The 25,170-nt window shown below is 38.6% G+C and overlaps 1 protein-coding gene across 2 annotated transcripts in view; it reads left to right on the top strand.

Moving 5' to 3' along the window:
* ITPR2 (inositol 1,4,5-trisphosphate receptor type 2) overlaps positions 1-25,170 on the top strand; it is a 497,678-nt gene that overhangs the window by 121,057 nt on the left and 351,451 nt on the right. For both annotated transcript variants that reach the window (XM_032347608.1, XM_032347610.1), the window contains exons 11-13: positions 10,701-10,852; positions 15,060-15,159; positions 15,653-15,813. In XM_032347608.1, the coding sequence (XP_032203499.1) occupies positions 10,701-10,852; positions 15,060-15,159; positions 15,653-15,813 (413 nt within the window). The remainder of the gene's footprint in view (positions 1-10,700; positions 10,853-15,059; positions 15,160-15,652; positions 15,814-25,170) is intronic.

The following is a 25,170-nucleotide window of genomic DNA, read 5'->3' on the forward strand; positions in this document are numbered from 1 at the left end:
AAATTGAAGACGAGGGATTCTGAGAGATTCTCTGACTAGAGGCTGTGGATCACAGATAAAAAGTAAAAGATGACATGGCTTACATTATAAAAAAATGTTCAGTAATGGGTATTTAAGGAGACTTGTAGCAACTTGGAGGCCATTTATGATAGAACACTGAAGGCAGTGGGCATCTGGGAGATACGGTGTAGGTTTAGTTTTCAGAAGTACACAGATGTTTAGGAAGGAGAAATTGAATTATGGCATGATATTAAAAGAGGACAATGGAACAATCCTTTCGGATTGAAAATAACTTGAGTTCTATTTACGAGGAGAAATTGAGGCATCAAACAGCTGTATGACTGATTTTTCTGATATTCTAAAACATGCTACTCAGAAAATCTCAATCTTATTTTAAAGCCAACTTTCATTAAGATATTTATTATTATGCAGTCTGCTCTTTCATCATCGTTTGTAAAGAGGATGACTGATTATAACAACATGACTTAATTCAATAGAAAATTCTGAAGTGGAGGATATTTAGTGTGTTACAGAAAAAACCTGGTTGATGGGATGGATTTATGTACCTATCTCTATGTGTTTATATAGTTTAGCAATTTAGCTAGACATTTTAATGTTAAATAGATACAGTCTATAATTTAATTTTCTTAGGAGTTTCGCAGTCTCTTTCAGAATTGCTAAGGATTATTACTGCATCATTCAAAATTCTATCCTTCCACAGAGAGTGTTGTAATATTTAATTGAAATAATTTCTGTCTTTGCATTGGCTCTCAGCTTTATGTTTTATGAGAATATTGATATGGGGGAGGTGAACCAAATCAGAATTTCTGGACCTGAGTCAGTCCTGTTTGATTCTTTCTCCATCTGACTATCAGATTTACAATAGAAATAAAGCTGAAGTAACAAGTCATTGGCCTAATGAAAACTGTAATTTGTGTTAAAATGTCCCTAAACACAGAAGTAGGCTTCTTAGATCAGTTGGATCACTCATTTCTAATTCAGTTTTATGCCCTGTATGGACTCTTCTCTCCTCGGTTTTCAAATAGCTAGCCCAGGATTGTTGGGTTCTCATTTTCCTGTGATTTAGAAAAACACCATCCATAACCACATTGAAAAGCTTCTTTTGAGAGTCTTTGGTTCTTGCTGTAAGCTGGGCAATAGTCTCTAACCAAAGACTACCAGAAACACACCTGTTCTTGAACGAGTGGAGTTAATGACACGTTGCACTTACATCCCCTGGGAACTGTGGGGCCTCTCAGATGGTGATAGAAAGAACCTGTGGATTTGGAGTTATACAAGATGACTTTGGGAGGATTTAAGGAAGGGGGCTTACAGTAGATAGGAATGCTGTCAGGAAGAGACGTTTTCTCTATAGGAAGGGCAGGTGAGAGCTAGGCTAAGGTTGTAAGTGCTATAGGAAGCAGCACCCATTAGGGGAGAGGGATCTTAAATAGTGTCTATGGCTTGGACAACATTCCCATTTTGTTAGTGTTCAGACACGATTGTGGAGTGGCCAGGTCTGATGTTGACATTCTGTGAAATCGGTCGTGTTCACAGGAGGACACTGTGACCTATCCACAAATGTTGGGGTGCTCCTGGCCACATTGAGCCTGCCTGATCATACTGGGCCAAACTTCAGATGTCAGGGTTGCTTTTCTCTTGCTCAAGGGTCTTTGTTTATGATATTCTATGTGAGTTCAGCATTGTTATGCACCAGGGGAGTTCTACTTCTCACACCACCGTTGACTTGTGTCACTTTGGACATGTCAGATAGCCCTCCCGAGACTCCTTTTCCTACCCAAATGTTGGATTGAGGAGGTTTGCTGTGTGTGTTACCTATATGCCATGAGGTTAACATTCCATCAGATAAAAGGAAACTCTTTGAATCCAAGATGTTAGTAGGTGAAAAATGCACGTTATTTCTATTGAAAGGGCATCACCCCCAAGCTTCAAATTGTGCAGCTGAATTCCATCTCTTTGCTTATCTCCTTTCAGCTGCATACTGTTTGGTGAGGCTACTGATGATGGTTCTGGGCAGAGCTGACTGGGGAAGAAAGAGTAGGGAGGTTTAGGAAGCAGTATAGGATCCATGAGGTTTGCTGTTTGCGTTGATCAAGCTTTAAGTTAGACTTTGTAGACGTGTTTCCTTTATGTTTTGAAGTACAAGTTCTTCCTTCACCTGTAAAGGTGACAAAGAGCACTTTTCTGTGAGAGGGTTGTTACCAGAAACACTTTAATTGCATATAACACAGGTGGGTCTGCTTTGCCCTAGAAGTTTATGGCTGGATCTCATCTGCCATCCGAGAGAGGACCAACTGGAGACATTTGATTTCATTTTTTTTTCTATCCTTAATCCCTAGCTTGAAAGTAAATAAAACCAAAAATATGGAACAGTAAAGCTAACAATATGGCTTCTCATTTTATAGACCATTTTCCACCTAGCAGTAATTATGTTTCTGTCTAAAAAAAGAAAACGAAGGAGCAGTTAGAGCTTAGCCTGTGAAAAATGAAATCAATTTCCCCAACCAGAATGCTATCTCACCTCAGATCTGGGTTCCAGTAACAACTGAGTTCACTGTGACCATGCTAATTATTTTTCTTTCCAAATTTTCCCTCATGTTCTCTATTTAATATCCAGTTAATATTTTTCCTGTAATTTAGAAACCTTTATCAAAATGTTGCCTTCCATTTTTGAAGTCTCAAAGGTTAATGCCTGGTGCCACTGAAATGAGGCGGTGTGTGTCGGAGCTCCCATTAAGACCCAAATTGCTGTATTTATTCTACAAAGGAGCCTATTATTTCCAATCTTACAAATGTACAGCATCCACAGGGACCCTGTAAACATTGGAACTGTGTCAAGCCCAGCTGGGAACCTGACAGTCATTAGTTTCTTCTCCTTGAAAGGCTGCATCTTTTCAAATGGCTCTTTGAAGGGGATTTTTTTTTTTTTTTTTTTTGGACTAACACCACCCATTTGCACATTACCATATTGATGTGGAATGTGATCTGATTTTTCAAGGGAGTGTCTTTGTCTATGCTGGGGATTCTCAACCTTAGCCATATTGATAGATTGGCCTGGAGAATTCTTTGTTGTGGGGATGTGTCCTTTGCACTGTCAGGTGTCTGGCAGACCTATAGACTCTGCTCACTAGATGTCACTGATGGCCTTCCTGCCCCCCGTTGGGGCAACTAAACATGCGTCTGGAAATTGCGAAAGCTCCCCCTCCTCACCCCCCCCCCCAGGGTCTGGGCTCTCTCCTCATTGATGACCACCAGTCTTTATGCATAGACATACATAAATAGCAGTATTCTAGGAACCATGATACTTGGCTGACATGCATTGGAAAATTCTATTTTATAGGCTTTTTTTGGGGGGGCCAGATTATCAACAAAGACCCCCAAATTTCCTTAAGTTTATACTCTATACTCATGACTGGTAAGGTGATAAGGAAAAGAATGGAAAAAGGGTCATTAAGAATGAGTTTAAGAGTAACAGTGTCTTAAGGAACCTGGCAAGGGAAGAAGTGTCTGCACCTTTAAATGGCAGGGTTATGTCTGTTACATAAAGTCAGCAGCGAGAGCCCTGGAGGGTCTGACCAAAAACACAGATGCCTGCACATCATTATGCTGCCTTGGCTGTGACCGCACGCAGTCTGCAGCAGCCCCGAAAATGCATACGTTCTTTCTTACAGAATGTCTCTGGCTCCTAACAACAGAATTGCAACGTGATGTCTCTGCTAAAAATTCGATGACTCACAAATGAGTCAACAGAGAAGGTGTTACAGGAGGCTAAGGGCTATGACTCCACTGGCAGGCCCCAGGCCAGGCAGGAGAAGCCGGGAGAGCCATTTGTATAACCCGAGAGGCTGTGTGCCTTTCCTTCCACGTGAAAATGCCGGTTTTTTAAGAGACCAGCAGACTAGGTTAACATTCTGAGGCTCTGCATTCCCGAAATTGAGGGTTTTGGATAGCTAGCTGATAGGAAATCTAACACCTGTTTAAGCTCTGTTGTACTTTAAATGTATTTTCATGATGCAAGAAGGGAGGGCGTTTCGCTTCGGTAATTCTGTGTGAGGAACTAGTTTTTTTGTGTCTTGTTTCTTATTTAAAAAATGTATGGGTTTACAAACAGAAGCCACAGGCATACCATTTTGAACAGAACTGCCTTTCTATTATAGAAATATAATGTTGATTCTTCTTATAGATTGAAGCTTGAGCCATAAATTTTAAAATTATATATTTATAACTCTTCATTCACGTTTTATTGTTTACGAATTTTGAGGGGCTGTCTTGAAATTTACTGTGGAACTATTTCCAAAGCAGTGTTTGTTAAGCAAAATATCAGAGTGTGAGATTAAAAGCAAAATGTATAGCACTGCTTTAAAAAACTGCAAAAGATCTTAGAAATTCTTTTGCACACGTAAATAATTGTTATTCTATTTGTAAACGGAATTTATCTCTTCATTAATCTTCTTTCTCCTCCTGCCCTGGGACCTAAGCAAATTATTTAGGGGTGTAGTGGTACATTCCACTTATCCTATGTAATTAAAATTAAACCACAGGTCCTCAATAGTATGAGTAATTCAGAAGAACCTCTTTTAATTAGCCATAATAAGTGAGGTTTTCCTATGTTTGGAAAAAAAATGTTGTTGTTAATTGTAAGTGTCAAAATAGAAAGGTTCCTTACTACTCTTGTTGGGAAACTGCATATTACCAAAGGGGTGGGGTAGGAAGACAATCTAGAAACCTGGATCTGCTTTCTTTTTGTAAGTCTAGAAAATTTATTTTCTGAACATTTCAAAAGGAGGTTATATACAGTAGGATTGACTTGTACTAAATGAACTCACAGGGGACTGATATATAAACCACAATGCCAACTTTCATCTCTAAGTAAATCTAAATCATTGGGTCAGTTCATGCATTTTCCTTGATAGAAAATCTATAGCAAAAACTAAGTTATAATTAGAAGATTGGTGTGCAAGAGGCTCAGGAAATTAGATGACACATATTCTTTTTAGGGATATGGCATTCCTCTGAAAAGACCAGAATATTAATTTTTTGCATCTGCACTCGCAATGATGAAAGAAGCTATCAAATCTTATTCACTGAATCTCTGTTTATTTAGGTTGCATGTTCATCTTCTGTTAATAAAGACTTTCTTCAAACATGGGTCAATATAATTGATTAAATTATATTTTCCTTAATTAAAGTCATATTTTATTTGTGCGTTTCTTAAAATCTACTGAAGCTACTTGTTTTCAAATTCCTTTGCCTACCTATTCAAAAAATCCTTTGGGTGATTTCTACAACTGACTGGTCTTGTCCATTATTTCTGTGTTTTACGATGTGAGTCAGTCTCCTCTCACATGTATTAATTAACGTTCGTTATGTTGGTGGTTCTTTCTTTTGGCCGCAGTAGCATCGTAGAGTCTAAAAACCAGTTCTTTAAGGGTATTTCTTTGTGACTACAATTCTCCTGGTCTGTTTCTCCTCAAGTTTTTATCTTATGAGGATTATAACTGAAGCAAACTTCCTCTTCTTTCTTTCAGAATTATTACTTCCTCTTCTTAAACCTTCTTCTTCTTTCCTCTCTTGGTTTTCTTCTTCATCATAGTCATCATTTTCAATATCAAATGTCACCACCATTTTTACCACTGAGAAGGAATTCCTAGTTGCAAGTGGTGTTCTCCTGGGCCCCGTATAAAAGGATTCTTTAGAGCTTCTTGAGACTTTCTTGCCTTCAGGCAGAAGTGTGGTTCCTGTGTCACCATTATGATCCAGGCAAATGCTTCTTTGCCATCCATAGTTTAGTATAACCCCTGAATTTTCATGTCGAGCTACATGGCAGACATCAATGAAACAGTGACCTTCAGAGTTCGTTTGTTCATTTCTTCCTTCCTTCCTTCCTTCCTTCCATTTCTTTCTTTCCTTCCTCCTCTCCTCTCTTCCCTCCTTCCCTTCCTTGTTCCTTTCCCCTCCCTGTCATTTCCTCTTCCCTTCCTCCCGCTTTCCCTCCCTCCCTCCCTCCCTTTCTTTCTTCCATAACTTTATTGAGATATAATTCACATACTGTAAAATTCTGTTTATAAAAATATATAGCTCTGTGGCTTTTAATACATTCACAGAGCTCCAAAATTATAGCCACTATCAAATTTACAACTTTTTTCTCTCCTTCAGGAGAATGCCTAAATCCATCAACAGTCACTCCCCATTCCTCCCCCCAGGCCCTGGCCGCCAGGAATCTACTCTCTCTATAAAGATTTGCCTATTCTGGACCTTTCCTGTATGGGCTCATAGAATATATAGCCTTTTGTGTCTGACTTCTTTCACTTAGCATAATGTTTTCAAAGTTCATGCATGTTGTAGCTTGTATCTGTACTCCATTCCTTTATGAGCAGATAATATGCCATTGTGCATATACACCACATTTTGTTTGCCCATTCATTATCTGATGAACATTTGGATTGTATCCTCATCTTGGCTTTTAGAAATGCTGCTGTGAACACTGATGGACAAGTTTTGGTGTGGAAATGTATTTTCATTTTTCTTTGATAGAAAACCTAGACTTTGAATTGTTGGTCGTATTTTTAACATTCTGCCAAACTGCCAAACTCTTCTGAAATGGCCATGCCATTTTATGTTCCCCCAGCAATATATGGCTGTTACAACTTCTCTGTGTTCTCACTAACACTTCTTGTTGTCTGTCTCTTTGGTTATAGCTGTCCTAGTGCATTTTACTAATTAGTAGTGATGTTGGCCATCTTTGCACGTGTTTCTTGGCCATTTGAATATTTTCTATGGATAAATATATATTCAAATCTTTTGCTCAATTTTTAATTGGGTTGTCTTTACTATTGAGTTGTAAGTGTTCTTTATATATTCTGGATATAGTCCCCTTCTCAGGCAAATGACTTACAAATATTTTCTCTCATCCTGGTTTTTTCTTTTTTAATGGACACAATTTTTAAGGGCAATTTTAGGTTTATTGCAAAATTCAGTGGAAAGTACACATTTCTCTATATCCCTGCCACCACACAAGCACCGCCTCCCTCATATCAACATTTGGCACCAAAATGGCACATTTGCTACACTGATTAATCTATTTAACATATTATTACCATCCAAAATCTGTAGTTTACATTAGGGTTCACTCTTGGCTTTGTATGTTCTCTGAATTTTGATAAAAGTAGCCATCATTTGATATGCATCCATTATTAAAATATCATGCAGAATAGTCTCACTGCTCTAAAAATCTTATGTGCTCTGTCTTTTCATTCCTTTCTCCTCTCCCCCCACCACTCCCTGGCAACCATTGATCTTTTTACTGTCTTCATAGTTTTGTTGTTTTTGGAATGTCATACGATTGGAATCATATAGTAGGTAGCCTTTTCAGACTGGCTTCTTTCACTTGGCAATATATATTTTAATGTTCTGACATGTCTTTGAGATTTTTTTTTTTAAAGATTTTATTTATTTATTTGACAGAGAGAAATCACAAGTAGTCGGAGAGGCAGGCAGAGAGAGAGAGAGGGAAGCAGGCTCCCTGCTGAGCAGAGAGCCCGATGCGGGACTCGATCCCAGGACCCTGAGATCATGACCTGAGCCGAAGGCAGCGGCTTAACCCACTGAGCCACCCAGGCGCCCCATGTCTTTGAGATTTGAGAGCTCATTTCTTTTTAGCACTGAGTAATAGTCCATTGTCTGGATGTCCAACCGTTTGTTTATCCATTAGCCTACTGCAGGACATCTTGGTCCCTTACGTGTTTTGGCAATGACAAGTAGAGCTGCTCTAGACATCTATTTGCAAGTTTTTGTGTGCATATTTTGTTTAATACTAAGGAGCATGATTGCTGGGTCATATGTTATAGGGTATGCTTTGTTCTGTGGGAAGCCACCAAATAGTCTTCCAATGTAGCTGTACCATTTTGCATTCCCCCAGCAATCAGTTTGAGTTTCTGTTGCTCTACATCCTTGTCAGTATTTGCAGTCCTCAGAGTTTTGGATTCATTCATTCTAATAGGGGTGTGTGTGTGGTTAGCTCATTATTGTGAGTGGCATCTCATTATGTAATTTGCAACTCCCTAATGACATATGATGCTGATCATCATTTCACATCTTTATTTGCCATCTGTATGGCTTTTTCAGTGAGGTGTCTGTTCAGGTCTTTCACCCACTTTTAAATTGGGAAATGTGTTTTATTAATGCTGAAGTTTGAGTGTTTTTTGTATATTTTGGGTAAGAGTCTTTTATTAGATACGTATTTTTGCAAATATTTTCTCCTAGTTTGTGGCTTGTCTTTTCATTCTCTTGACGGTGTCTTTCACAGAGCAGAAGAAACTGGTTTTCATGAAAACCAATTTATTAGCTGTTTGTCTCAGGGGTGGTGCCCTCAGTGTTGTACTGCTCTTGTATACTCCTGTTTTTCTTCTAGAATATCACATTCCTTTCCCTTTCCTTTGCCTTGCATCCACCTTTCCATTCCAACTATTTCTTTTTCCTTGAGGATCTTCCTCCTAATCCATTCTGAGAGTTGAAATGCAGGAAATAAATAGAACTGTACAAAGGCTTTTCAGATTTCAGGAGGGAATAACTAAAATTAAACCTAAATGTTTTCAAGACCCAGAAGAATATATTCCAAATGATAGAATTTCACTTGAGTAGTTACTGTCAGAAATTTATTTGGGAAGAACTCTTAGCTCACAGATGATCTTTCAAGACCCTTCCCAATCTCAAGATTCAGAAGCCTAAGCTTTGTGTTACCTGGGTAGCCGTCTCTCCCAACTCATTTGTCTGGCCAGGATACTCTTATTGGGCTATTTAAAGACATTTAGATTTTTTTTTCCTCAGGATATGAGGGTGTTTCTGTCCCTCACAGATTGTGTCTTCAATTCAGATCTCCATTCCCTCAACTCAGATCACTGTGAAAATGTGTCTCATGACCCATGAGAATTTTTTCAGAAGACCTAAGAAAGGTTCTTACTTGTGAGTTCTTTCCTGCCCTTTGAGGAGTAGGTCAGTGAGTGTTTGAGGCCTCGGTCTAGGCCACTGGCTTTGGTTGGCTTTGGCTTGAGGGGTGGTTAGTTGAATTTGGGGTTGGGTATTCACTGCCACAACCTACTGCTCCCTTCTTCTTCTTTCCTCCTCCTCCTTCCTTTTTCTCTCTTATTTCCCTCTCTTCTGCTTTCCTCATTCTTCATCAAAGGTAGGCAATGGCATTTATCTCTTGGTTTGAAGGAAATGATAATATTCATCTTACTTCCTTTCAAATTTTTGTTGTAAGATTAATGAGAACAGCAATGGCTTTGGTATTATGAGAAGCTCTGTGTAAATTCACATATATGGTTTTCTTACTGTTTTTGCATTTTCCCCTGTATCTCTGCATTCCCTTATAATGTACACTAAGTTAGTTAAGTGTGTTTTTTCTTCTGATCAATAAGTATAGTTAGTTATACTTACTGATTAGAAACAGCTTTTATGGCTAACGGGGAGAGTTTGCCAGACTCCTGCTTTCATTTAACTCTGAATTTTGGTCTCGTTAGAAGACATGTAAGTCAAAGATGTCAGGAGCTACCAGGTACTTCTGGGCTATGTGAGATTTAGCAGCTAACAGTCTTGCTCCTGCTTCAGGACCCTGGGGGTTCCTCTGCCCATTCACAGTTCAGTGGTGCTACCAATTTGCACACCATTTGCAGAAGACATAAGAATTAAACTGCATAGGAAATGACATTCACAATCTTGGGATGGAACTTCAAGTGAATGTTTTGGAATGATTGGGTGTGATATCTCATTGTCATAGTGGCCATTAAACACTGCTTGTCATTGGGCATAGACTGCTTTCATCTGCCTTTCAAATCCCCCTCCTCTTCCCCACTTTCATTTGGCTTCTTGTGATGGTAGAGTGATACTCTCTCTCTCTACTTCTCTCATTTTAAAATTTCATTTCTTTCAATAAATATGTGTAGTAATTATATTTATGTATGTAATTACCAATCTCATATTACATTTGCTGTATCAGCTTTTGGTTTCTGGTGCATCATGTTCTTCCACAGGGATTGAAACTTCCTTCAAATAAATATATATAATTACTAATCTTATGTGGTTACCAGCTTAAAATGGGGAATTTTGGAAATATTGACTGAGTTTTGCATCATCATGTGGGCTTCTGCTTGTGAAGATCCCATTTTATTTCACTGTATTTGCCATTATAATATGTTTTTGGATTTAATGGAATAAGCCAATGAACTGAATAGGAATATTGCTGTTGATTCCTCTTCCTCCCTGTTGTGTTCTGGGAGTCGGTCAGGAACTCTGAGATACTGCCATGTTGACTCTTGAGTTTATGAAATCTAGATGATTCCACACACTATTTCTTCACTCTGTTTGTTTTAAATGTGGGATGGTCAAAACTACTATGTAAATTGGTTTAAGACATGGTAAAGGAATTCACAACTATTATGACTGTTAGTGCTTTGATATTTGCCCAGATCAAGCCATCTCTCCAGGAGTGTGTGACTTAACAGTATTGATAATAGCTACTTCAAGGGCTGTCAGGCCTGACCTGCTCTCTCTGGATGATGTGAAACAGACATCTCTATGATCTAGTGAAGAAATAACGGGCAGATTTAAATCTTATCTCCTGATTAATTGGAGAATATAGTAAGAAACCTGTTAAAAGTAAATAATTTGTACCTCCGCAACAGAGAGATGGAGATCTTCCAACTTCAAAGAAGAAACGCCAGGCCGGGGAGAAGATCATGTATACTTTAGTCTCAGTCCCACATGGAAATGACATTGCATCCCTGTTCGAGCTGGATGCCACAACTCTTCAGAGAGCCGACTGCCTGGTTCCAAGGTAAAAAAAATAAAAAAATAAAAAAATAAAAACTATACAATAAATAGTAAGATTTCTTTGAGTAATTTCTTTGAGTAATTGTAATGGTAGGTAAGGAATTAACATCTAATGTTGATAGAATTTTTGTGATATCTAGGGAGCAAGCATAAGAAAAGAATAGTGTGTAAAAATCATGCGAGATTCTTTTGTGAGAAGATTCACATAGTTTGTTTTATTCTCATAAATAATTAAAACATGCAGGACCAAAGAATTCTGAAAAATTCATAAGAATTATTTATTCTTATTACTTGTATGGCCTTTGCTTACTAACATGAAAAATGATCAAGGAGCATTTCTATTCGTATTTACTTTTTTTTCCCTATCAGTACTTATATCATTTATTTCTATTATGTCAAGTTCCAGGTTTCTTTCATTCATTCATTCATGCATTCATCCATTTGTTCATTATTTAGTCATTCAGCCAGTAAATCTTTATTGCACTTAACAGACATTGCCCTTGGCATTGGGAAGAGAACTGAACAAACTTAAATTCAAATAAGGAAGAGAGGCAATAGACAAACCATAAAATAGGAGGTCAGGTAATACAAATGCTTTGAGAAAATAATTGCAGAGAGAGTTGTATTAGGTAGTATGACTGTTCAGAAATGGATTCTCTGATTTAGGACATTTGAGAAAAGACCTGAATGTTTTGAGAGATCAGGTCCTCCCCATCGGGAGTGTCTCAAGCAGCAGTGTCTCAAGCAGCTCAAGGAGCTGTGTTTCTCAACAGTGCTAGTGCAGCAACCCTCCCTGGAAGTAACCTACACAATGGTGTCTGCATCTTATGTGGGTACCTTCAGTATAACCACTGCCATCCTCCCAAATCCAAGTACAATAATGCTCTATCAAAGACAGTTTAGAACCATGAAATGGAAAAGTCTTGAAATTTAGTAGGTGTGCTGAAGTACCAGCTAGGAGACCAATTGGACCTAAGTGAGTGATGGGTGAGAAAGTGGAAGTGGTAATGAGGTAGCCAGAACTTAATGTGAGACAATGTCTTACATTCTTTTGCTTGGATTTGATTATTTTAATTAATCTCTTTTGCCTGCCACTGTCCCTCTTCCAACAGTTGCACTATGATATACTCTCTAAGTGTATGAGGGAGTCTTGCCCATATCCTTAGATCTAGTAGGATGGTTCTAAACTGTCTTTGATAGAGCATTATTGTACTTGGATTTGAGAGGATGGCAGTGGTTATACTGAAGGTACCCACATAAGATGCAGACACCATTGTGTAGGTTACTTCCAGGGAGGGTTGCTGCACTAGCACTGTTGAGAAACACAGCTCCTTGAGCTTCCCAAGGCATTTCCTCGTTATTCTTGTTCATGAGAAATGGTTCTAAACTGTCTTTGATAGAGCATTATTGTACTTGGATTTGGGAGGATGGCAGTGGTTATACTGAAGGTACCCACATAAGATGCAGACACCATTGTGTAGGTTACTTCCAGGGAGGGTTGCTGCACTAGCACTGTTGAGAAACACAGCTCCTTGAGCTTCCCAAGGCGTTTCCTGGTTATTCTTGTTCATGAGAAATGCTGCTCAATCTTAGCTTTACATCAGCTATTGCTCATGCTTTCCTGTTCCACTGTTATAAGCCTGTAAAGATCCCATCGGAGGGTTTTGCCTGATCCCTGTTGCTGGCCTTCTCTTCTGAGTATTAGAATTTTAATCAACAACTTTAATCATTTTAGATTTAACTCAGCAGAAATGGAGTCCGTCTTGAACTCTAAACAAGAATGTTTGCATAAGAAAATGATAAAAGAATCTCCCTATAGAACACACAGATCCATGACGAATGGTTAAGTAAAGTAAAGTTAGTGGCAAAGGAGAGGTAAATTAGTGACAAATTTCTGATTATTTGTACAAGGATTGGTTTCTGCTACTTTAGGTTTTTGAAACTCAGTTTCTATTGTATCTACCTTTACAAACGAGCCAAAGCATGATGAATCGCTCTTTCCTGGAGGCCCTTGTTTTATTTGGTTCTGTCTTACTGACCTTAATGCTTTTTGCCTCATGTTATATGATTTATTTATGTCTTATCTTTCCTACCGAACTCTTAGCAACTTGGAGGCACAAAACTTACCACAATGCTTTTGTTTGAACAGATATTTTTACACATATTTGTTAAAGAAATGATGATAATAAGTGATTCACTAAAATTATAATGTTGGAGTTGGATGAAGTTCTAGCTGTCTTTTCTCAGGTGTTTCCTCACAGTTCACATATGGTTGATTCTTGTTTTTCCCAGTACATTGAATTAGCAAATACTGAGCCACTGTTCCTAGAAGAAATATGGGGTTAGGTTCCTGTGAGCCTCTGGTCACAATATTTTTCATCAGTCAGTACCATATAACCTTGTGTTATGTATATTTTTGTTTAAAGGCACTTTATTTAATACATATTGTTGATTCATTAACATTGAACTTACAGCAATCAGCCCTATATCTTATGCCTGAATGAAGCTTATGTAATGTGAGTATTTTCTCCAGAAGGAGAAAATGCCACTCTGTCCATGTCCAAGAATGATTGCAAAAATGCCCAGACTGTTGCTCTGGGGGCTACAGATACATTTTCTTGAGTAGGAGAATTCATAAATACAGAATCGGCAAACAATGAAGATTGGCTGTATATACTTTTATATGCAAATGATTAAGCTAGAGAAAGGACTAAGATCACATAGCAGTGTTAGCTGAGGTGGTCAGTGGTTCTCACATTGGCATTACCTGGAGAGGCTGCTAAAAGACTCATTTTCTTTTCTTTTTTTTTTTAATTTTTATTTTTTATAAACATATAATATATTTTTATCCCCAGGGGTACAGGTCTGTGAATCGCCAGGTTTACACACTTCACAGCACTCACCATAGCACATACCCTCCCCAATATCCATAATCCCACCCCCCTTCTCCCAACCCCCCCCCCCCCAGCAAGTTTGTTTTGTGAGATTAAGTCACTTATGGTCTGTCTCCCTCCCAATCCCATCTTGTTTCATTTATTCTTCTCCTACCCCCTTAGCCCCCCCATGTTGCATCACCACTTCCTCATATCAGGGAGATCATATGATAGATGTCTTTCTCCGCTTGACTTATTTCACTAAGCATGATACGCTCTAGTTCCAGCCACATTGTTGCAAATGGCAAGATTTCATTTCTTTTGATGGCTGCATAGTATTCCATTGTGTATATATACCACCTCTTCTTTATCCATTCATCTGTTGATGGACATCTAGGTTCTTTCCATAGTTTGGCTATTGTGGACATTGCTGCTATAAACATTCGGTGCACGTGCCCCTTTGGATCACTACGTTTGTATCTTTAGGGTAAATACCCAGTAGTGCAATTTCTGGGTCCTAGGGTAGTTCTATTTTCAACATTTTGAGGAACCTCCATGCTGTTTTCCAGAGCGGTTGCACCAGCTTGCATTCCCACCAACAATGTAGGAGGGTTCCCCTTTCTCTGCATCCTCACCAGCATCTGTCATTTCCTGACTTGTTAATTTTAGCCATTCTGACTGGTGTGAGGTGATATCTCATTGTGGTTTTGATTTCTATTTCCCTGATGCCAAGTGGTGTGGAGCACTTTTTCATGTGTCTGTTGGCCATCTGGATGTAAAAGACTCATTTTCACTCTATGTTCAGAGTTTCTGATTCAGGGAACTGGGATGAATACTCAGAATTTGCATTTTTTTAAAAGATTTATTTATTTATTCCAAAGAGAGGGGGGGAGAGAGAGAGAGAACACCTGAGAGGTCAGGGGAGCAAAGCGGGAGAGAGAGAGAGAGAGAGAAACCCAAGCAGACTCCATGCCAAAGCACTGACCCTGACACAGGGCTGGATCCTAGACCCTGAGATCATGATCCCAGCTGACACCAAGGATTGGCGCTTAACCAACTGTTCCACCCAGGTTCCCTGAATCTGCATTTCAAACAATTTCCCAGGTGATGCTGGTCCTACTGGACCAGGGGCCACAATTTAAGAACCACTGGTCTAGGTAAAATACCACAAGCTTTGAAATAGTCTTTGACTCAAAACTTTTTCTTAAACCAGACTGTCCTATACTTGAGTTAATTCTAGTCTGAAACCTATTCATATAATGTATGAAACTCTTAAAATAAGGTAATGTGTAAGTGTGCTAATTTTTTATAAGCTGTTCTTTTGTGTTTTGCTTTTAGGAACTCTTATGTTCGGTTGAGACATTTATGTACCAACACATGGGTAACAAGTACTAGTATACCCATAGACACAGATGAAGAGAGACCTGTTATGTTGAAGGTAAATTCTCCTGAGAGTGGTTTAACTTTTCGCCAGATGTGTGATTAGGATCAGGGAGTGATTGACATGGTCTTTACAATTCGTCTTTACCAATATCAGAGATTATTGCAATTAATTTAATCAAGTATTCATTCTGCCGGTTGCTTATATCACTGAACTAAGTGGCTTAGATGCTGTGCCCAAATCATAGGAGTGGCATGTAGAAAGGGGAGAAGGTCCCAATAGTACATTCTCTCTACACTGTTGACACAGAAGAAAAGGGCAATGGTTCTAGGTGGGCTTTGGGAACAAGGCAGGAAATGGGCATGGAAAATCTGTGTGTCCCTATGGTCTTTCATAGCGGATGATGCATGTGGGAATTATTGGGTGTGGGTGAGCTATTCCTGTCTTGTATTTCTTAAACAGTATAACGATGTGTTAGGATCTGAAAAATATTGCACAGCTATTTAAAAAAAAAACAAAAACTAATCTGAATGGAAAAAACACATTGCAGATTGGAACTTGCCAAACAAAAGAAGATAAAGAAGCATTTGCCATTGTGTCTGTCCCATTGTCTGAGGTCCGAGACTTAGACTTTGCCAATGATGCAAATAAAGTGCTGGCGACCACAGTTAAAAAGCTGGAAAATGGTACAATAACTCAGAATGAAAGGAGGTTAGTAACTTTTTAAGATGACTCTTAAATCATTAAGAGTCAGTTGTCAACTCTTGTGGTAAACCTCAAGTGAATGAATGACTCTAAGGGAATATTTAGAATGGTCTCCATAGCAGCACACCTGCTTCCAAACGAGCAGATCATGGTAAGTGAATGAAAATGGTGACATTAAAATCTGGTGGAATATTCACTTTTTCCATTTTGGCTTGGCTTGAAGACAGTTGTTTTTTTACTTGCCGATCTTCCCTTTTAAATGTTTCGTAAAAGACTTGCCCTTCATTTAATATTTTGGATTTAAGAGTTCTAAAAGTCCTGAAAGAAGTTTCATGTTTTGGTATTCTTATTTATTTATTATTACTTCTTATTTTAAGAGTTCTAAAATTCCTAAAAGGAGTTTTGTGTTTTGGCATTCTTATTTATTCAAGACACATTTTTCTACTCTGGTACCACCAAATAAATACACGAGAAAACAATCTGCAAGGTCTAGCACTCTGCCCTTGTCCCAGAGAAACTGGATCCTTGATTCTTCAACTCTGGCTCTGGAGATAGTTGAGAAGGAGAGTGCTATGTCAATTTTATCATTCCTACTTTGTGTCAGTACTGTAAATCTATTTTATCTATTCCTTCAAGTAGTCATGAGATGGACATTATCCTCATTTTACGTAATTGGGGATTTGATTATGTGTGGTTTTAAAGTCTGTATGTTTTCAGTGTCCCAGAACAAAAGCACTCTCTATATTTCCCTTCTTGATGATCTGTTTCGTACCTTTACATCTGAACAAGACAAAGCTTCTTGCCAATTTCCCAGGCATTCCTACACTGGAACTCTCATCACAGCTGGGGAGATGATAATTGGTATAACCACTTTGGAAAATAGTTTGACGGTCCCTTGCAAAGTAAAAGAAATCACTCCCCATATAAGTAGAAACAAGCAGTGTGTGTTCTGTGACTGGCTCATTTCGCATAGTGTGATATCTTCTAGGTTTACCCATGTTGTCGCATGTGACAGCATTTCCTTCTTTTTTTTTTTTTCTTAAAGATTTTATTTATTTACTTGACAGAGAGAGTTCACAAGTAGACGGAGAGGCAGGCAGAGAGAGAGGAAGGGAAGCAGGCTCCCTGCTGAGCAGAGAGCCCGATGCGGGACTCGATCCCAGGACCCTGAGATCATGACCTGAGCCGAAGGCAGTAGCTTAACCCGCTGAGCCACCCAGGTGCCCCAACATTTCCTTCTTTTTAAAAGCTGAATAATATTCCATTGTATATATAAAGTAACATTTTCTTTAAATGCTCACCCATCAATGGGCATTTAAGTTGTTCCTGTGTCTTGGCTCTTGTTAACAATGCTGCAAAATAGTCCAACTCAAACAGAGTAAGATGGTGGTTGCTAGGGAGGGGCTGATGGGAAGGGGGGAATGAAGAGTTCTTGTTTAATAGGTATAAACTTTCATTTATACACAGTAATCTGTTGTGCAACATTGTGCCTATAACTAACGGTACTGTATTGTGCGCTTAAACATTTGTTAAGACGGTAGATCTCATACGTGTTCTTACCACCCATGTGCACACATACTCACGATCCATGACTCACCAGTTCTTCTCCTCGACTACACATTTTTGATCATCTGTCCAAAAGAAACCCCTACACATGCGCACCAGGACCCCTATGTACAGCCTTATTATCAACAACCCCAGACTTCAAAAACCATCCGATGTTTGTCACCAGTTGAATAGATGAATACAAATTTGGTACATTCATGTGATGGGATACAGTATAGCGATGACAATAAATGAACAACATCTATGTGTAACAACATGGATAGATCCAATAAACTTCAGACTGAGCAAGGACCAGACACAGATGCATTCACTGTGATACTATTTCTACAGTTCAAGAGCAGGCAAAGTGAAATTATTTCTTTCAAGTGCTTAAGCAATCGGCAGAACTATAAAGAAATGCAAGAAGATGACTGTCACAAAAATCCGGGTGGTGTTTTCCTGAGAGGGAAGGGATTCAAGGAGGCTCCTGCCATGTCCAATTTCCTGCTCTGGGTGGTGGCTTTATGCGGTTGCCTTAGAGGTATTCCACAACTAAACATTTATGTTTTATGCACCCTTAGATGTATCTTATAATACAAAGGAACAAAAATCCAACTTGCTTCTTCCCACTACTATCTGTAGAAAAACATCATAAATATGCAAACAAATGGATACCTGTTACTCCGCTTACTTTCTGTTCTTACCTCTGTTTTTCCACTCACAAATGTGAATTTGAAAATAACTCTTGTATATTCAATTGTACCTCAAATCTCATTGGAAAAAAATGAATGAAGTCCAAAAGCTGACCCAACTGCCCAACTCTTCTGGACTATAGACAATTAGATATCTGAGCTGGATCATCATATAACACTTTTTATCTGCCTGTTACTTGTCTGTCAGTGCTTCCTTTTGATGAATCCATTTCTTTGTCTCTGTTACTCTCATATATGCACAGAAATTTACTCAGCCTCACCTAAAAAGTCTCCCATGCTAATAGTAAGGTGTTTCTTGAGGAAAAGGACAAGTAAAGAGTAGATATGAGCCCTCCCCCATAGCAGGTTGTAACTGGGAGCAAGTTGCTTGTCAGTTTCTGCCAGAGAGAATCTTGCCCCCTCATGATTCCTGTTTTTTTTTTTTTTTTTAAGATTTTATTTATTTATTTAACAGAGAGAAAGAGAGTGAGAGAGCACAAGTAGTGGGGAGAGCAGGCAGAGCAGGCAGAGCAGGCAGAGGGAGAAGCAGGCTCCCTGCCTAGCAAGGGGACTGATGCGGGACTCCATCCTAGGACCCTAGGATAATGACCTTATCTGAAGGCAGATGCTTAACTGAGCCACCCAGGCGTCCCTCCCCCTCATGATTCTTAAAGGAAGGTCTGGACCCAGGACTGAGCAGGGATCATATGTTTTTATTTTCCCTGCTTCTTTCCCATGTTTTAGAGTAAGAAAGAAACATCAGAAGAAAGAGAAGTATGCCCGAGAAATATCAAGTTGCAATTATTGATTTTAATTTGGTAATTTTAGGAAAGTCATCTCCCACTGATATTCATTCAAAGCTGCCTGTCAGGACAGTGGAGCTTATGGGCATACTTGAATGCATTTACATTATTTTCTCTGTTTTAGAATTCAATATAAAATTCTTTCTGAAAATACCTCACAACTCAGACTTTTTTCCCCTCTAGAGAATGAAGTTATTATTAGATCTTCTTTTACACAAACTAGAAAAAATGAGACAAGGTCAGAGGGAAGGTGTTAGAATATTGCAGATCTACCTCAAAATGCCGGCATTGTTTGAATTCTCACTCATGGCTCCCCCTTCACTTGCCCTAGGATGGCCTCTAGAGGCACAAGCCACTCTGCTCCAAGAGCCTCAACCTCAGATATTTTTCAGTGGCATTTTCTCATCTTACTGTGCAAAGTTGCACCAACAAAATAGAGAGTATTGGGAACATATTTGCGGGTGGGAGAGGAGGGAGCCTGCCGTGGGGTTAACTGCTGTTCAGAGCTGGAAGAAGTGATGCATAGAGTCCTCAACCAGAATCTCTGCACCATGTTTTACCTCTGAGGGTACAGAAAGAGATGTGGGCTTCCTCAGCGGCATTTATAGTTCAGAGATGTAATTAATTCGTGTATATCCAACTCCTGGTACACGCCAGGTGCTGTGACATGCAGCAGGCATACACGCTCATAATGTGGCAGTGAACAAAGCAGCCCATGGCCATGTTTTTATGCAGTTTACTGGTTTGAGGTTGGTTCTGATTCCTCACGATAGAAACTCGGGATCTAGAATAGTGGTCATCCCACATAGAGTCACCACATCTGATGTCCTTGTTTGTTTGCTTTTTCAGATCGGATATCCTTGTAATTCAAAGTTAGTATCTTCCTTAGCAATACCATTTGTCCTTAGATTTTATTTGCCTGATGATACTGTTGCTACACTAACTATCTTCTGTTGAGTATGTGTCTAAAGCCGCTTTTTGAGTGTCAGTTTATTTCAGATTTCCTGGTCATTTTGTTTTAGTCTCTTGTGAGCAACACAGAACTAGATTTTGTTTTTTATTTATTATTTATTATTATGTTTTTTTATTATTATGTTTTTTATTTATTATTATGATTTTAAAAAATATTTATTTATTTATTTGAGAGTGACAGAGAGTGAGTGGTGGGCGAGCGGCAGAGGGAAATGGAGAGAGAAGGAGAGAATCTCAAGCAGACTCCCCGCTGAGCATAGAGCCCAATGTGGGGCTCCATCTCATGACCCTGAGATCATGACCTGAGCTGAAATCAAGAGATGGACACTAATTGACTGAGCCACCCGGGTGCCCTCAGAGAACTAAATTTAAAAAATCTAATCTGATCCCTTTCTTTTCTCCCTCTTGTTGTGTAGTTTGTGCTCTCAGTTCTCAGATCTATTTCTTGGGTGTTCAGAATGATTTGATACTTATCTAGATGTGTTCGAGGGATAAGACAAGCATTGGGTCCCCCTACTACTCTACCATTTTAACTCCTCACCTAATTGGATTCCTTTCATCTGGAGTCCCCATCTTCCAGTAATTCTCCAAAAAGACCAACATAAAGAGAAAGAGGAGGGGCCCTCACTATATTCTCTAGGCCTTTTAGAAAACATGGAGTGGTTCCTTTGGCCACGTACATGCAAATATACGATTTGTGAACATCAAGGGAACCAGCACTGTTCGAAAAGGAACACCTATACATGTTACCATGGCAAAGCTGGAAGAGTCTACAATGTTTCCCAGGATGCTGTTGGCATTGTTGTAAACCGACAAGGGTAGGACTGTTGCCAAGAGGATTAATGCATTTTAAGCACTCAAAGAGCAGAGATAGCTGCCTGCACAGTATGAAGGAAGATGAACAGAAAAAGAAGGAAACAGAAGAGAAAGGTACTTGGGTTCAAAGGAAGCTCCAGCCTATTCTACCCAGAGAAAAACACTTTGTGAGAACCAGTGGAAGGGAGCCTGAGCTCCTGGAACCCACTCCCTATGAACTCACAGCATGATAAGTGTAAAAAAAAAATAGAAGACCTGAGGCCAATAAATAAATAAATAAATAAAATAAAAATCAAATCTGATAGTCTTTAAATCGTTTTCATTTAAGAAATATGTGTTTAGGTGTGCGTGGGTAGCTCAGTCGGTTAAGTGTCTGCCTTCGGCTCAGGTCGTGATCCTGGGCTCCCCCTTGCGGGGAGTTTGCTTCTCCCCCTGCTCCTTCTCTCTTGATCACTCTCTCTCTCTCTCACTGATAAATAAATAAAATCTCTCCTTTTTGGGGTGCCTGGGTGGCTCAGTGGGTTAAAGTCTCTGCCTTCGGCTCAGGTCATGATTTCAGGGTCCTGGGATTGAGTCCCGCGTCGGGCTCTCTGCTCGGCAAGGAGCCTGCTTCTTCCTCTCTCTGCCTGCCTCTCTGCCTGCTTGCGATCTCTGTCTGTCAAATAAATAAAATCTTAAAAAAAAACAAAAACTCTCCTTTTTAAAATCTCTCTTTAAAAAAGAAAAGAAATAATGTGTTTGGATTTATTCTAATTCTTTTCTTTAGTGTAGTTTTTTTTTTTTTTTTTTTTTTCCCCTCTACCTTCTTGCTTTCTGTTAGGGTGATAAAATTTATATTTTTTCCCCATTTTTCTTTTTCCTGTACTGGTTTAAAAGCTTTAGGTCATGTTGCTATTCTTTAGCAATTGCCCTTAAATTCTTGCCATTCATTTTAACTGCATAACTGCATAGTCTTTCCTATAAAATTTGAAGCTATTAAATATTTATTTCTTCTGCTCATGGGAGAAAGGTACTTTTTGCTCATGGGAGAAAATGCACTGATACTCTCCTTCACATCTTTCTTGGAATATTTGTCTAGAACCATAGTTCTGTGTTAATTATTTTTGTTTAAAATTTTCATTTAATAATAGTTGATACCTACAAAGAAGTAGGTGTATCCTATAAATTATGATATACCACTTATTCATTAAATTTTTTATTTTTAAAGACTAGTTTTACTATGAATTGTATTTCTTGTTATATTTTACCTCTTCTGCTTGCTGAAATTTATTCCGTAAAGCTGTTCAGTCAGGGTCTACGGTAAATCCTCTGAATTTTTGAATATATGAAAATATATTTATTTTGCTGCCACTCTTAAGTACTATTTTAACTATATATAGAATGTCAGCTTGACAGTTATTTTCCCTTAGTATTTTAAGGTTATAATGTAATTATTTTTAGACATATTTTGTTTTCATTAAGAAGTCTTTTGTTGATAGAATTTTTACTTTATTGACCTTTATGCTTTACTTTTTGGGAATTTTGTACATTTTTTCTTTGTCTTTGATGTCCTGAAGTTTCACTCTTGTGTATTTACAAGGAAATTTTTAATGCATTTAAAAAAAATTGAGGTACAGTTGACATACAACATTATATTAGTTTCAGGTGTACAACATAATTGCTTGATATTTGTGTATATCATGATATGATCACTACAGTAAGTCTAGTTAACATCTGTCACCATATAGACTTAGAGAAATTTTATTTTCTTGTGATGAGAGCTTTAAAGATTTACTCTCATAGCAACTGCTGGATATATGATAGAGTATTTTTAATTATTGCCACTATGCTGTATATTACACCCCCAGGACTTATTTATTGTATAACTGGAAGTTTGTACCTTTTGAGTTTCTTCACCCATTTCACTCACTCCTTTTACCTCTCACTTCATGTCTGGCAATCTGTTCTCTGTATCTGTGAGTTCATGAAAAAAACCTTTTACTTTTTAAACATAAGGAAATTTAATTTTTGTTTTTCACACCTAACATTTAAGGTATGCTTTTACTCTGTGTACTTATGTTTTCCTTTAATTCTGAAGTTTTCAGCCATTTTCTTTCAAATGCTACTTCTTAATCTTTTCCCTCTTTCCTCTCTCTTGGAACTCCTATTAAATACACGTTTGAGCCTCTTAATTCATCATCTTTATCTCTTAACTTTCTTTTTACAATTTTCCTTTTTAAATCTCTCTGTGCTGCTTTCTGGATTGATTTTTTATACTGTCTTACGAATCACTAATTTTTCTTAGAAAGTGTGCAGAATAGTTTAACTTCATGAATTAGATTTTTATTTAAATGATTATAATTTTATTTCTCATTTTTCTGTTGGTTCTCTTGTGTATCCACCTTTTCATTCATATCTGCCTTTTTAAGATGTTTGTCTTTTTTGGTATATAATTGCTTTCTTAATCTCTTTGGTGATGGAAAAAAAACTTATTTAAAAATAATTTTGAAATTGTTCCGTTACTTGCATTTTGTTGGTAATGAATTGGCCTCTTGATTTTCTCTTATAGGCTCTTTTATTTATTTGGGAGAAGAGAGTGCTCAAGAGAGAATGAGTGGGGTGAGGGCATAGAGAGAGGGAAAAGCTCAAGCAGGCTCCATGCCCAGCTCAGAGCCCAACATGGGGCTCGATCCCATGATCCATGAGATCATGACCTGAGCCAAAATCACGAGTCAGACACTTCATGGACTGGACCACCAGTGCCCTGGCCTCTTGATTTTTACATATGGTGGGTCTGGCTTCATGTCCGTTTCCCCCTTGTGCTTTGGAATTTGAATATGCAGGCTCCTCTTATGTGTGTGGTTTTTGCTTTTCCTTTCTTTTCATTTGTTTATCGCCTCTATCAGTTTCACTGTTGCCTCCACTTGGCACATCTCAGCTAGTTGAGGAGTGAAACTGAGGACGAAGAGTCCGAGTCCTGTGGTAATTTGAGGCTCAGCTGTTGAGATCACAGGTGGCGAGGTCCAGTCCTGTCATGAATTTCCTCTCTTTCCTGCTACCACTGCATAGCCAGAGCTGAAAAGGAGCCACCAAGTTTTAAGGTTTTTTTAAGAGGTGGAAATCCTCCTTTAATACCTGCTTTCATGCCTTCAGCTTAGGTCCCTACCATGTGCTTTTAGTCCCAGTTATCTGGCAAGGATTGGACAGTATCCTTGCTTATCACTGTGTTTTTTCTTTTCTTTCTTTCTTTCTTTCTTTCTTTCTTTCTTTCTTTCTTTCTTTCTTTTTTTTTTATAAAGATTTATTTATTTGAGAGAGAGTGAGCACAAGTTGGGGGTGGGGGAGAGGAAGAGGGAGAAGTAGGCTCATTGCTGAGCAGGGACTTGATCCCAGGACACCAGGATCAGGACCTGAGCCAAAGGCAAACACTTAACTTACTGAGCCGCCTGGGCACTCCTTGCTGTGTTTTTCTTATTTTGTTCCTAATCCACAGAGCTTTTTATTTTTTTAGGTATATCTTTCAAACAATATATTTTAGTTATCATTTCCACGTATGACAAAGTCTCACTAAAGTCTTTAGTACAAGCAAATAAGATTGAATGATTTAGTAGGACAAACCACTTCTGAGTATAGAATTGGAGTTTGATCTAAACTGAAAAAACCCAGTTGCTTTGCCACAGGTGGGGTGCTTGAGGCCCCATCAGCAGAGGAACCAGGCTGTGTAGGCAGAACTAATGTATAGTGATCCTCCATTAAACTGTTGATTGTCATTCCAGTAACTGTCCCCAGTTGAGGCCATTTGGAAGACTTTGAAACTGAGTGATTTGTAGCTGTCCCACAGTTGTGCTTTCTTAGATGTTGAAACATTGCAACACATTTAACTTGAAACAGGAGAAAAAGAATATTAATAATTTTAAAAGAAAATACATCTATTTATGCTCAAACTCGACTTGTTTGATTGAACAGATAGCAACTGAAGTTCAACTTTATTTCAGTTGGTTGAAGAAACCTGGGCTGAAAATAATTTTTATTTTTAGGAATACCAGAATGATTTGGAGGACATTAAGTCAAAATTTCAAAAGAAATTCACACCACATTTCAATGCACACAAATCATAGTTGACATTTCTGTGGTTGCCCTCAAAGGTTATGAGAGTGAATCCTATACAGGCACATTTTTTAAAAGAAACAGATTGGGTTAACATTTAAAATAGGTACCCCAGGGGTGCCTGGGTGGCTCAGTGGGTTAAAGCCTCTGCATTCGGCTCAGGTCATGATCCCAGGGTCCTCGGATCAAGCCGCACGCCGGGCTCTCTGCTGAAGGGAGCCTGCTTTCCCCTCTCTTTCCCTCTGCCTGCCTCTCTGCCTACTTGGGATCTCTGTCTGTCAAATAAATTAATAAAATCTTTAGAAAAAAAAAAAAAAGGTACTCCAAGAAAACATAGAATCTCTGGAGTGTTGGAGTAGAATTTATGATTCCTGGAAATAGGCTAAAATTTGGCTGTAGATGGCTAAATTCTGGATTAAGGTATGTCCATTTGGCTCCAAGAAAGTTAC

Source organism: Mustela erminea, chromosome 6 (assembly GCF_009829155.1).
Source record: "Mustela erminea isolate mMusErm1 chromosome 6, mMusErm1.Pri, whole genome shotgun sequence".
NCBI classification, from domain to species: Eukaryota; Metazoa; Chordata; class Mammalia; order Carnivora; family Mustelidae; genus Mustela; species Mustela erminea.